The sequence below is a fragment of the Juglans microcarpa x Juglans regia genome, chromosome 3S (genome assembly GCF_004785595.1).
Source record: "Juglans microcarpa x Juglans regia isolate MS1-56 chromosome 3S, Jm3101_v1.0, whole genome shotgun sequence".
Classification (NCBI taxonomy): domain Eukaryota; kingdom Viridiplantae; phylum Streptophyta; class Magnoliopsida; order Fagales; family Juglandaceae; genus Juglans; species Juglans microcarpa x Juglans regia.
The window spans coordinates 26,286,255-26,299,915 of NC_054599.1; the positions used below are offsets into that span (position 1 = coordinate 26,286,255).

The 13,661-nt window shown below is 36.7% G+C and overlaps 2 protein-coding genes across 4 annotated transcripts; both read right to left on the reverse strand.

Moving 5' to 3' along the window:
• Positions 1–732: 732 nt before the first annotated feature.
• Positions 733–2,406, reverse strand: LOC121257585 (protein FLOURY 1-like). 3 transcript variants are annotated; one of them, XM_041158650.1, is made up of 2 exons: positions 2,227–2,405; positions 733–2,046 (listed from the first exon to the last, which is right to left on the reverse strand). In XM_041158650.1, the coding sequence occupies exon 2, from the start codon at positions 1,954–1,956 to the stop codon at positions 1,090–1,092; it is 867 nt and encodes a 288-aa protein (XP_041014584.1). In that variant the 5' UTR covers positions 1,957–2,046; positions 2,227–2,405; the 3' UTR covers positions 733–1,089. The 3 variants fall into 3 exon arrangements, with proteins under 3 accessions (XP_041014584.1, XP_041014583.1, XP_041014582.1); XM_041158649.1 differs by having other exon boundaries at positions 2,166–2,405; XM_041158648.1 differs by having other exon boundaries at positions 733–2,406.
• Positions 2,407–7,187: 4,781 nt separating this feature from the next.
• LOC121257583 (L-type lectin-domain containing receptor kinase IX.1-like) lies at positions 7,188–9,615 on the reverse strand. The gene has a single exon (XM_041158646.1). The coding sequence runs from the start codon at positions 9,469–9,471 to the stop codon at positions 7,327–7,329; it is 2,145 nt and encodes a 714-aa protein (XP_041014580.1). The 5' UTR covers positions 9,472–9,615; the 3' UTR covers positions 7,188–7,326.
• Positions 9,616–13,661: the final 4,046 nt, after the last annotated feature.

Sequence of the window (13,661 nt, forward strand, 5' to 3'; positions counted from 1 at the left end):
CTTTTATTCCACAGTTCTAAGTTGAGACGTGTTTGCATATTGTAAATTATTGTAAGGAACAAATTGCGTAATAAATCCCATCAGATTCGTATTCAGGTCTAATGACGTGTAAATGCTCTAAATAACGAAATTGACATAGAGATTCGCGTTCTTGTTCAAATTCCAGCATAATTGTGCCAGATAGAAGAAAAATAAACCCGATAAATATTGTATTATTTATTTAAAATCTAACAAATTTATCGACACAATAATAATAATAAATATTATATGATTTATTTATTTTACTCTTTAAATAGAATTTTAAAAATCCTAATATACTAAATTTCGATAAAAACTCCAAAGAATTTTAATTCAATAAATTGTTTGAGATTTAAAAATGAGAAATTGAGAGTTTCTTCACGTTATTGTCTACAATTTAACTCAAGGCAACCTCATAAACATAAGAAACAAAAAATTAAATAATGATAATCACATTTTAAAGAATTTTAATTCTCCAATAAATCTAACGGTAAAAATAGCCGAGTTTGCTCAAATTTCAAACAAATTCAATCCATTACTCTTATTTATTTATTTATTTATTTTCATTCACTGTCGTGATGCCAATTGAATATAGCCATGAATGCTGGTATTTATTCACTTATATCTGTAATATAAATTTTAAATCCTGCGTGCTGAATTTGCAGTTAAAGAATTAGGACTTTGGATATAGTCAGTGTGTTTAAGGATGATAAATACAGATAAAGATACCATTAGGCGCCTATTATGCTTGACTCATTCATGGCTACAGAATATCCATTATCCATCCCAGAAAACGAAAGACTGAGAAGGAAGAAGTGCATACATACCAATCCACCTTCACCCAACTCCTTGATATAAATCTTGCATCACAAAACAACCAACATGACAGATATAAAGCTAGACAATTTTTCATTTTGCTACTCTGAAAAGAAGGGAGAAACAGATCTCAGCAGTATGAAATTCTGATCTCCAACCCAAAAATTTAAAATCAATGACATCTACATGTACATTCATAAACTAAAATAGTTTGGAACAAAGCTACATCAATGTATTAGTCGGTAACTTGCAACATCAAGGAGAATCCATGTCAAGAGAGCCAATTAGCCCATCATCAAGACCATCTTCTGCAGGGGTGTTCAGAAAACTCATACTTGGATCAATCCCATCAAGTCCATCCAATTCATCTCCCTCTGTATAAAGCTTCAGCTTTTGCCTGCACAACCTCAATTGATCTTCCAACAGACTCCTATAGGACTCGTGTTTCATAACAATCCATTGCAAAGATTGTATTACTTCTAGGTCATATTGCTGCTTCTGCTCGGCCAACCTGCGGTATTGATTGGCTTGCATCTCTGTGGAGCTCTTCTCACTTTGAAGGCGCAAAATCATGGTCATTGTCTCCTCAGCTGCCGATGCAGAAGCCATTCTTTCCTTCTCAAGCTCTGCATAAGCAGCATCTGCTCGCTGTCTTTCTATCTTCACCAATTTTCTTAATGCCATTACATCAAATTCTCCATCCTCAGCATAAGAATCTTTTTCTTCATCATCCTCTTCCAAAACATCCTTTGCTTTAACATCGTCGTCTGAATCCAATACCTCTCTGCTTACGAGCAAATCATCCCTACTGAGTGACTCCGAATTCTCCAAGAATTTCAACGAGTCACACTCGCAAGGCATGGCCTTTGAATCACATGCGTCAGCAACACTATTTTTCAAACAAAACCCATTTCTTAGACCACTCGATTTACCTCTATATTCACACAAAAATTGCACCAGACCCTTTCCATGACAACCAAGTTGCAAAACCTTTAAACCCAAACCGAACATAAAAAAGCACCCCAAAAAATGGACAACCTGTGAGAAACACCCAAAAACCAAAAACCCACATCCAAAGCTTCCACCCTGAGTCAGAAACTTCATACATGCAGCGCAGTCCATGACCACAAACCCAAGAAGGCTCTTCAAAAATCTCTCGTACAAATCAAGAACAGCGCAAATAACAACTAATAAACGAAAACGCCCCAGAATCTGCATGAGAGTTAAATGGCTCTAACTTATAATATTGAAATCAAGAACCAAAAAAAGGAGAACTTTCTGTAAAAGAAATATTTTTGAACAGGAAATGAAATGAAAGGGGAGAATCCTACATAATTTTCTTGCTTCCCGAATGTAACAAGGAGATTACGAAAGAGTCGCAGTATCACTCACATTCTATAATGGCATTCATCCAAAAAAGAGAAAAACATTCCGATAGAGCAACCACTTGCGATAGAATGGATTATGGTGTTTATGTTAGTGTGGGAGAGCGTGGCGTAATTTTAATTTGGGAAAGGAAGAGACATGCGAAGAATTTTCAGGATGCTGAGTCGGTTATATTCAGAATGGATCCAATTTTAATAGCAGCAGATACTTCTTGAGAATTGGGGTTTTGATCCTCTGCATTGATGTTCATACACTCTTTAGAATCACGTCATTTACAAGAGAACCGCGATCTCTCAAAGATTTTAATTGTACCATTCGTGGTAAGGATGGTAAATTTATCCGAAAGGTACAACTCAGAGATGCAGGGCTAGGGAGAATGGAGAAAGAGAGTCCCAGAAGATAGTATCCCTTGTATACGGACGGATACCGGTTGAGCCGGCTACGGGAATATCTCCTCTTGGCTCTTGTGCAAGAGTGGCAGTTTCGTTATTTAGTGAAGGATCGTGACTACTGTTACATAATACATTACCCTTGGCGTATTTAAGGTCACGGATTCACGGGGTAATGACAAGTTTTCATCCGGTGGCATCGAAAAATTCCCTATCCACAATGTAATTTAAAGCTACAGGACGCTTTAAATAGAAGCCGTCACAGGTATGATCTTAGCCGTTAAACGTTATTCAGATCGTGAGTAGACAAATAATAATAATAATAATAATTGTTTACTTTTCCGTTTTTCTCAACGGGTTTAAGGTTTGGTTTATTTTTACAAAATTTTTCATCTTATTTTATATAATAATTACAATTTTTTCAAATTTTTATTTAAAATAAAATAAAAAATTCAACTTTTTTAAATTTTAAAACAAAAATAATATTAAAAAATATATTCTAACAATATTTTATTTAACTTTTAACTTTTATTCCAACTCATCTTATCAAAAAGGGACTAAAAAGTAATATGAGAAGTGAGAACCAATTACTACTAATTAATATCAATCCAATTATAACTAATAAAACCAAACAAGTTATTACACAGCCAATACTGGTATCAGTTTTTTTTCCTCCTTATAACAAAGTCAATGGTGGTAAAAATTGCAATTTGATTCTTTTTATCTGCTGATCGATTGATTCTCCATTGATTTCAGTCGATTCCAATCGTTTTTTATCAATTTGATTGGTTCTTATTCAGCCCTATGTTATACACATGATTCAGCCCTATGTTATACACGTAATGCAAGAATATAACGTGCAAGTCTAAATATGGAAGGAGATGTTATGTGACAATTAAGGAGATCGTCCGTTAATTGTGTTTGCAAAAGTTGTGAATCGATCGTCGATGAAGATGGGGGGCGGGGGGGGGGGGGGGGGGGGGGTGGTTCGGGGGCGGTAAGAAATTCAGTGCAATATATAGAAAATATATAGAAAATCAGTGCAATATAAGATGTTGGTTTTTAAATTCAGTTGAGTTCAATTTAATTTTAAGATGAGTCTAACATTCAAATATTCAACTCTTAAATTATTAAATTAATCTCAATTCAAAACATTTTTACACATAAAATCCATAACTTTATTCAACTTAAAACATCTTTATACGTGAAATCTATAATATTTTTCAATTTTTTATAAAAAATATTAAATTCATATTAACATCTGAAAGTATTTTAAACTCAATTTAGATGGACTTCACATAACACCCTCTATTATTTAATTTATTACTATTTATAAATAACTCAACTCAATATCTAAACGCAGCCTTACACACTCAAAGAGGAAAATAATTCCATTTGTTGCGGCAAATTAGGATCAACACATTGTGTTGGAAAGTGTGGTATTGCCATCAATTTTTAATGACAAATTCGAGTTTAGCTAAAAAGATTAATTGTGTTGGCTTTAAGGCTTTAACATCTCTTGAGAATGTGCACTGTTCAAGAGAATTGTCTCATCCAAAATGCAATAAAGCCTACAAAATGATCTCACCAGTTTCAATCTCTCTCACCATGCAGTGAGGCAGTTGGCACAAATTGTACAATACCACTCGTCTTGATTCTATAGCCTTTCTCAAGGAGTAATGGATCAAAGAGAACACTAATCTTTGACCTAGAAAATGCGCACCCAAAAATTCTGTCAATATCATAGTCTGCTCCTTTGGGATCAGAAAGAAAATTCCTCATAGTTATTACAGATAAAAGATAAGGTCTCTCAGGCTATTCTCTAAATTTTAGAAGTTAGATGAATTATTTTTTTTGCAAGTTTGTACTGAGAACGCATATTTTTATGAGAACTATTACGTTTACACAAACTTTTCACAAAATATAAGTTACATTCTGATTTGATAAGTCTTGGTCCAACAAGTTAATTGAAAAATCTCACAGAAAAGAAAACTGATTGACACATAGTATGTAATATTATTTTTGAATTTAGACAAACTAATTCTCTATTTTTATATGGGTTTTGCTATTCATCAGTCACTATTCACCTATTACAATCTCACATAGACTAAATATGAGATTGATTTGTGGTTTATAAGCCCATAGGTACCATTCCCTTGTAAATCGGTTTTCAAGGATGAGTTCTACTTAGTGGGTTCATAACAAATGGTATCAGAGCCACTCCACATTTAAGGTTATGTTGCGATGGTTGCAATCGTGCAGTACGGGGGGTGATGTCGGTATAACAATGTTCTTCTGGGACTAGGAAAGACCTCACGCACAGCCAGCCCGTGTGAGCGTCGGGATTGCCGTGGATGTTGACTGCAGAGCGTGGTAGTTGTTACGATCTCACATCGACTAAGTATGAAATTGGTTGGTGGTTTATAAGCTCCTATGCACCATTCCCTTGTAAGCCAGTTTTCAAGGGTGAGTTTTACCTAGTGGGTTCATAACATCACCCCACACACACCCCACAGCTGACAGTTTTTTGTTTTTTATTTTTTATTTCATATAGTGTGAAGTGATTTTCATAGGGTGTAGAGTATAAGGTAGTAAATAGTAACTGATGAGAAGAATTATTATTTTTATATTGCTAGTACGTTTTACAAAATTTTAAATTTCTTTATCAATATACTTTATACCGACTTACAAATAAAATAACGAACGGAGGGAAAGTAAACCACTAACGTAGCTAGTTTAATATGTACTAACTTAGCAGAGAGGCAAGCTCATGCATCCATATTACAGCCGTAATTAAGCCACTACTTGATGCCTTCCGTGCGAGAAAAGTATCTGGCTGAGATGTATCGCGCAAGGCCAAATCAAACTATCTCATGAGGTCAATGCATGATGCAGATTAATGAATTTAACTAATATTTCATGAACTGCATTTTTTTTTTGGTTAATATATAAACAAAGCTTTTAGACTTGGAGACCACGCTCGGTATTCACTTCTGGGGTTTATTTATGAAGTACTTTAATTACTCTAAGCTAGCTCCAATATTCCCAAAAACAGAAGCTAGCTCTCTCCAACTGTCCAACACAAACACAAGGACGTGTGTAGGTGGAGAAAATGGTTGTAAAGAAGAAGCAGCAGCAAATTCCGGCTAACAAAGAAGCCAAGGATAGTCGTTCGTATTATACTGTTGATCTTCCACACCAATTCACTGAATGGATGGCAAGGCAGTCAGCTCTAGAGCAAAGCATCTACTTTGGCAGAGTGACCAACTCCCTGAGGGCGGCAACTAGAAAATGCAACCCAGATACAAAGCTGCCATGGCTTCAACTCTCCGACACTAAAGATAGAAACAGTGATGATCAACAATGCAATCATGAGGATAAGTACCCAAATAATTACGTCCGTCACCATTCAGTTCCCGAATGGTGTCGGGGCAAGCCTGCCTCCTGGTTGAGGATATCGCCCCTGCATCAATGGGAATCCTATCTCGGGTGCTCTAATGGTGTAATGTTGGCTAAAGGAGAAACGCCTTCAGCCTACTTTCTCTGGGATCCAGCAAAGCCTACTAAGATATCAACGTATTGTCTCCCACCATGGGATGTAACAATTCGATTTAGTTGCGCCGCCCTAACCACCTCATCGTCGCCTTCAGATCCAGCTTGTAACATAGATTGCATGGTACTGTTGGTTTTAACGGGCACTAGTCATCCAGCTTTCGAGTTCCATAGGCTCATAACTAAAGGAATGAGAGGAGTAGAGGATGAATGGATAAAACAAGACTGCACCCTTATCGATCCACAAACAGCTTCAAACGAATCACAACAGCAATATTACATGCAATTTACTAATGCCATTGGGTTTAGAGGCAAGTTCTATGCTTTGAATTTGCAGGGAACACTTGCAGTGATAGAAGTCGTTGATTATCTTCTCCAAATCACAGCTTTGGGTACAAGAAGGGCAGTCCCTACTGTTTCATCGAGGCATTTTAGAGAATATTTGCTCGAGTCAGACGGGGAGATTTTACTGATTTTTCTCATATCTAAAAAGTCGGTTCAGGTTGTAGATGATGTTGAGGTATTTCGGCTCAATCTTCTCAGACTCTCATGGATTAAGATGCAGAGCCTAGGCGATCAAACATTATTTTTGGGGGAGAATTTCTGTGTGTCCGTCTCTGCAAGCAAAGTGGGATGCCAGAGCAATTGTCTATATTTTCATGTCATCAATAACGCAATTGATGGTTGGTGGCTGTATGACATGGAAAGAGGCAACATCTCTCCGGGGTGGAGTACTGATAACAATTGTAAGACCAAATCTCCAGTTTGGGAAGAACCAGTAATGGATGAATAAATTTATCAGGGGAGAAATATTTTGCCATACTTTTAATCGTGTTGAATACAGAACTGTTATGATTATTTTTTTTTTATCTTGTGAAGATTCGCTTTTGTTTCTTGCCAGAACAAACACAAGAAGTTTGATTGTCACGGTCTCTGTCAAGTTAGGCAGAGGACTTTGTCAGGATATGATAATGCTTTTTCGTTTATGTTTGAACTAGAGACTCACCAGAAAGTCTATATGACAACTGACAAAATATAAACTATATATTAAATTGAAAGGATAACAAATTACAGCAATTACTAATACATTAAAAACTTAAAACAATCAGTATATCATGCACATCATCAAGTGTTTGTGCTCGACCCTACATTATTTTACATGGTGTTAATTTTCAGAGTGCGAGTATAAAAGTATGGTAGCTGAAGAAGATGCTGCAGAACATGTATTGAATTGTGAGGAACCTGTGTAAATACAATGGCTCGTAGACTCAGAGAGCTGGACTTGGTCAGAAGCGGTAGCAGAAGATGCAGATGAAGGCCCAAATGGAGGATCAAGATAGGTTGGCACTGGCATCTTTGGTGCTAGAATGGGAAGTGAAGCTTCAAAATCAAGCACATGAATGGCTTTCCTAATTGAAGGTCTGAGAGTGTGATCTGGATGAGCACACCAAAGCCCAACAATCATCAAACGTTCCATTTCCTGCCGATCAAAATCTCCACATAATCTGGGGTCGGCTGCATCAAGAAGCTTTCCCTTTCCATAAAGCTCCCAAACCCACTCTACCAACATAATTTCTTCTTCTGTGGCCTTGGTTTCAATTGGCTTTCGTCCACAGGCTATCTCCAGAGCCACAATCCCAAAACTGTATATATCTGACTCCTTGCTAGCCCTGCCCGAGACAAAACATTCTGGTGCCATATAGCCCCTGGTCCCGGCCAATGCCGTGGTTTGTGCTCCTTTTGCATGCTCCACCAGCCTAGCTAAGCCGAAATCTCCGAGCTTCGCATTGAAACTTGAATCTAACATGATGTTGCTTGCCTTAATGTCCCTGTGCAAAACGCATTGTTCCCATTCTTCGTGCAAGTACAGCAATGCGGACGCCAAGCCTCGAGAAATGTTGTACCTCGTTGCCCATGTTATCAAGCTCTTGCGTTTGAAAAGATGCGAATCTAAGCTACCATTTGACATAAATTCGTAAATGAGTAGGAGATCCTTCTTCTCGTGGCACCAACCAATTAGTTGCACCAAATTCCTATGTCTCAGTCGACTAATGATCTTCACCTCGGACGCATATTCCTTTATCCCCTGTTTGGATCCCCTTGACACCCTTTTTACAGAAACATAGGAATTCAAGTCTCTTAAAAATCCTTTATAAACCCCACCGAACCCTCCTTCTCCAAGCTTATTTTCCTCTGCAAAATCATTAGTCGCACGAACGAGTTCTTTGTAGGAAAATTTCTTTGGCCCCGTACCTTGTTCAAATTCATCGTCCATAGAAAACTCATCGCCTAAATCCTCTTCTCCCCCTCTAGCTCGCTTCTTCCTATTCATAAGCCAAACCAATCCTACACAACCAATTAAAACAAATGCACCGACGCTCAGCCCCACCACCAATTTTTTCTTGCTGTCGTCTCCATTCTTGTTAGGTTCTGCAGATTCCCGAATGAAAAAAGGTGGCGTCGATTCGAAGGACCACGAGCAAAGAACATGCAACTCGGTAGCTAATCCTGTTGAGGAAGAGAAGCCAAATTCAACCCATTCCGGTAACTGATCTTCCAAAGCAACCATAGAAGAAAGGTGCTGTTGAACTGGCACGGTGCCATTGACATTGTTGAATCCAGTGAAGGTGACACTCAAATTCTGCGTTCTAGAACGATAGCTAATACTAGCACTATATGTTCTATTCTCTTTAATGACACAATACCATGGCGTAGAGTTCTGAGAAGTTAGATTGTTGACATTGATACCAACATGTTCATTAACAGGCTCAACCGGATCCCATCTTCTATTCCGATAAGTATCAAACTCTACTGCTACGAATTTATATGCAGCCAAGAAATTCGGGTCGCTCGCTTGGTCACGGCTCGCAAGGCCAATGCCAAGGCCATCCGTTGGAGAAGGTGGAGGAAGATCGGGGCTTGCGAGGAAGAAAGTAATCCCATCTGAATAGATGTCTCTGCCTTCCGAATAGATGATGAAGGAGAAGCTGGTGTTGAAGTCGGCGAGTTTTCCTGACTCTTTATCCCAAAGATGCATCGGTTGCGAATACGTGGCTCGACCCCAGTTATCCACTGCATTTGGCGTGAGCTGAATGACTAAACCTAAGACAGTAGCGTTTCCTGAAACTCTTAAAGTTGATCTATTGTCAGTTTTACTGAAATCGGTGTAGTTGAATGATAACTGAGCTGCACAGGGGATTGAGAGGAAGATGAAAATGGTTATGATCATCAAGTACGGAAGGAGGAGCTTTGTTGGGTGGAAAAGGAAAAACATGGTTGCGGTCGAGAAAGGCAGCTTGATGATGATCATTAAATTGCATGTAGGCTAGCTAGTCAATTATCATTTTGTTAACAAAATTTTGTCAAAATTTCTCTCTCGATTGAAGTCGAACTTTGACAAAAAGATCATCTTTTGATCTGAAATTTCTTCTTGGATACACATAAAGTCCTATTCGTTCCAAAACGCACCTGTAAAGGAGAAAGAGACTTATATCCCCATATGACGTGTTATTCAAGTAGATGATCGTAGTAAGCACCCTGTCTTTTCCAAGAGAAATATGGCTTTTAAGCTGACACGTTATTGTTTGATCAAGCGACGTCGATTGACTGGTAATCGATACGTCGCGGCTTTATTAATTACCAACTTCGTTGAATATTGCGATGAATTATTATGCGAAAGATAAATATTATAGCCAAAAAAATTATAAAAAATAAATTTATAAATTGATATAATTTTATATGATGTATTAGATTTATTTTACTTTAAAAATAATTTTATAATTTAATGTATCGTATCAAGTCACGCCAATTTATGAATTTATTTTTATGTAATCTTTTTGTAGCAAAAATATTTCTCTTTTTGAGCCAAAGTTTCAAGGAGTACAATGTGCTTCTTGGGTCATCAATCCCCAATGGCCCAAAGTCAATAGTTGTGCACAGGTTATAATTCTCTAAAAGTTCTGTTTAGATATTGAACTGAATTGAAATGAGTTAAATTCTTTATGAATAATAATGAATTGAGATAATGAAATGAGTTTTATGGGATCTACTTAAGATGAGTTTAAATATATTTATGAGAAATCGAAAAAGATTGTGAGTCCCACATGTAAAGATGTATTGAGTTGAAAAAGATTATGAGTCCCACGTGTAAAAAGATTTTGAGTTGAGATGAGTTTAATGATTTGAGAGTTGAGTGTTTAATGGATATCAGGCTCAACTTAAAATTAGACTGAACTGAGTTGATTTCAGATCAATCTAAATTCCAAACGGGGTGCCTAAATCTCTATAAATATTTAAAGTAAAAAATAATAAATAATAAACACGTAAATATTTGAATTTATACAATCTTATACAAGGCTAACCGGATATTAAACAAGTTGTATTATTTAGTACTCGTTCATAGTTTGATGTTTACGAACAACTCATTTAATAAATGAAACGAGGTAAAACAAACTGATCTGGAGCGATTTTTCTAGCAGTTTTATTTATTTATAGACCTAGCCAATACATTGAAATTGGTATTTATTTGTCCTAACCAATACCTTCAAATTGGTAAAGTGATGGGCTTCAACGTACATAGATATAAGTTATTAGGGAAAAAAAAAAGACGTGATAAATTTTTATCTCATCACAATATTTTATGTAATTAAAATTATATATACTAATAACTACTAATAACCCATGCTTAATCATTTATTAGCCTAGCTACATTGAAAAGAAAGAAGTAAAATCTTCCTGAATTTGGTCATTTTAGACGATGATCGACATGTATATTGTATACCATGCATGTCTCATAGGACGACGTACAACAACAGTCCAGAAGCTCGCACATGCAGCGCCAAGCAGTGGAGACAAGAGGGTTCCGAACAGAAGAGGAATGTAAATCTACAACGGGTACGTAGTAATGTAGCGTACACACGAACAAGCAGCAAAAAGTGAGTAACATGCGCAAACATGCAACGCGCGAGAAGCTGGGCCTCATGTACGTACCTCCGGCCATCACATGCGCAACCAGAAAACCATCAAGATCAGGATACAAAAAAATTAGAAATGCATCATGCATCTTAGGCTCTGGTTAGATATTAAGAGTATTTCAGATAAAAATATATAATAAAAATAATAATAAGTGAAATGGCATCGTTTGCATCTTAAGTTTAGGAAAAAAAAATAAAGGGAACTTTTTATTTGCTACTTGAGACGGCTTTTTGCTACAGTTCACCGGCGGTACAAAACAGTGGCAAAAGACTCTTTATCAGTATTTTAAATTTCGTACCGTACCGAATGGTACGGTCGAAATTTTTCGTTTCGGCCGTCCGGCCGGTACAGGTACTATATCTGTTCCGTACCGGCCAAAATACCGACCAGTACTGGTCGTACCGGCCTGAATTTCAGCCTATATTTCGGTCGGTACCGGCTGATATTTCGGCCTGTGTTTTTTTTTTTTTTTTTTTTTTTTTCCTTTTTTCAAACTACAAGCTTATTTTTTAACCCCCAATTCAGATTAGACTATTTATAATTTTTATATATATGTATTTATATATAATTTATTTATATATAGACTATTATTTTAGAATATAATTTATATATATATTTATATATATAATTTATTCATATATCGACTATCCCGAAACGTTATCTCGAAACGCTATCTCGAAACAGTATCGGTATCGAAATATTTCGTTCCAGTGCCTTGACCGGTACAGCGTCCAGTATGGTATTCAAAACATTGCTCTTTACTATGATTTTCCTGATTTTTGCCGGGAGTTGTAATCGCGGCAAAAAGCCTTATCTGTAAGGTCTATAATAGACATCAAAAGCATAAAGCATCAAAGTTAAACACCTTCGAAATTTATATATACATGAAAGGATTAAGAGGTGGAAGTCCTTTTAACTACCCAGAAGACTTTCCAGCTAACAAAAAATCTAGAGTCTTCCAATGACGAGAACGTAGAAATGTTAATAATTGTTTTTGGATTCATTATGTAATCCGTGCTGACCACGCTCCACGACCAAGTTAGTTATTATGATACCCACAATGGAAGGCACTAGTTTCCGATTTCCATGCGGACCAGTCTATCATATATCAGTTCTGCTACAGACCACCGGGTGGTAATCCCGTCGCGGCCTCTGCCACGTCAGCCGATAAAAAAAAAAAAAAAAAGAAGACCAGAAACATTTCTTACGCTAGAGGAGGGAATTCATTTCACATTTTCGTTTGAAACAACCAGAGCCCCAAACCAGATCAGTGCTGTGCGCGGTCTTCGATCCCTCCCACGGTCTTCTCTTGCGGTCTTCTCTTCGGGATTTGAAATCTATTCTTTCATCTGCATTTTTGGATAAGAGGTCTTCATCTGTTTGTTGTTGGGTTTTTGTTTTCTCTGGGTTGAGGTCTTCATCTGCCGTTCTCTCTAGGTTGCTCTTGTCCTTTTTGTTTGTATGTGAAAAATCTATGCTTAATGATGGGTATTGAGCTATTGGGTCTTGTTTGGTTCCGTAATGCAAACAACAGCAGTAGTAATAGTAATCTTGTACAGTAGAAGTCAAGCATGTAATAGGTGTAAAACCAAAAATAATTGCGCAGCACAGCCCCTTAAAATAGCAACCACACTTTATGGATTGAAACTGTATGATCGTCGATGCTTAGCACAGCCCCTTAAAATAGCACAGCCCCTTACTGGCTTACACCTAAATGGTTGGGATTGAAACTATTTTTTCACTAAATGGTTGGGATTAATTTACCAATTCGCCATTTATCATCTTTTGTTTTTAAATGCACTAAATATGGTTGGAAAATGTTAAATAAGTTGCCTCCAAGTACCCCTGTTGATAAAAAAAAGTACTTAGTATTACTGATCTATATCATGGGATACGTATCTCACAATAAGATTTATTGTTATTTTTTTATATACTTTTTTATGATGGAAATCCATTTTTTTTTATAAGAAGGTATTTTGGAAATTTGCATATTTAAGACTTGTACAAATCATTATTAATCTCATATGTATTAACAGTCCAGTTCAAAATTCAATTCGCAGTTGAAATATAAGCTCCAGTCAAAAAAACATTTGAGAATTTCGTTTTCCCACTTCAATGCGTGGCGCTTCTATTTTTTTCACCAATCGAAAAAAATATAAGCACCGAACATTGAAGTGAAAACAGGAAATGATCCACTTCGAGGATAAATTAAATCATATGGTTGAAGCGAGGATTTAAACTTGTTCACTGGTTATTGTCGGAGCAAGACTGGTGATCAATGTTCATACCAAATTGATTAAACTCTTGATGGATGCATTAAAGATGAGTTCATTGTAATGTTATTGTATTCAATGATGGATGCATTAATAATGATGAGTTAACTGCAAATTAAGATTCTGAACATGAAATAGCTTGGGTACTCTTGTTGATATGTAAATAGCATTTCAGTTTTTTTTTGCTTTTGTCAATTGGAGGGAAAAAAGAACAGCTCCGTTATGATCCGAGCAATTTTAGATACTTCGACCA

Excerpts from the sequence above, each read along its gene's own strand:
- LOC121257585 (XM_041158648.1), bottom strand. The coding sequence starts at position 2,052 with ATGCAGATTCTGGGGCGTTTTCGTTTATTAGTTGTTATTTGCGCTGTT.
- LOC121257583 (XM_041158646.1), bottom strand. The coding sequence starts at position 9,471 with ATGATCATCATCAAGCTGCCTTTCTCGACCGCAACCATGTTTTTCCTT.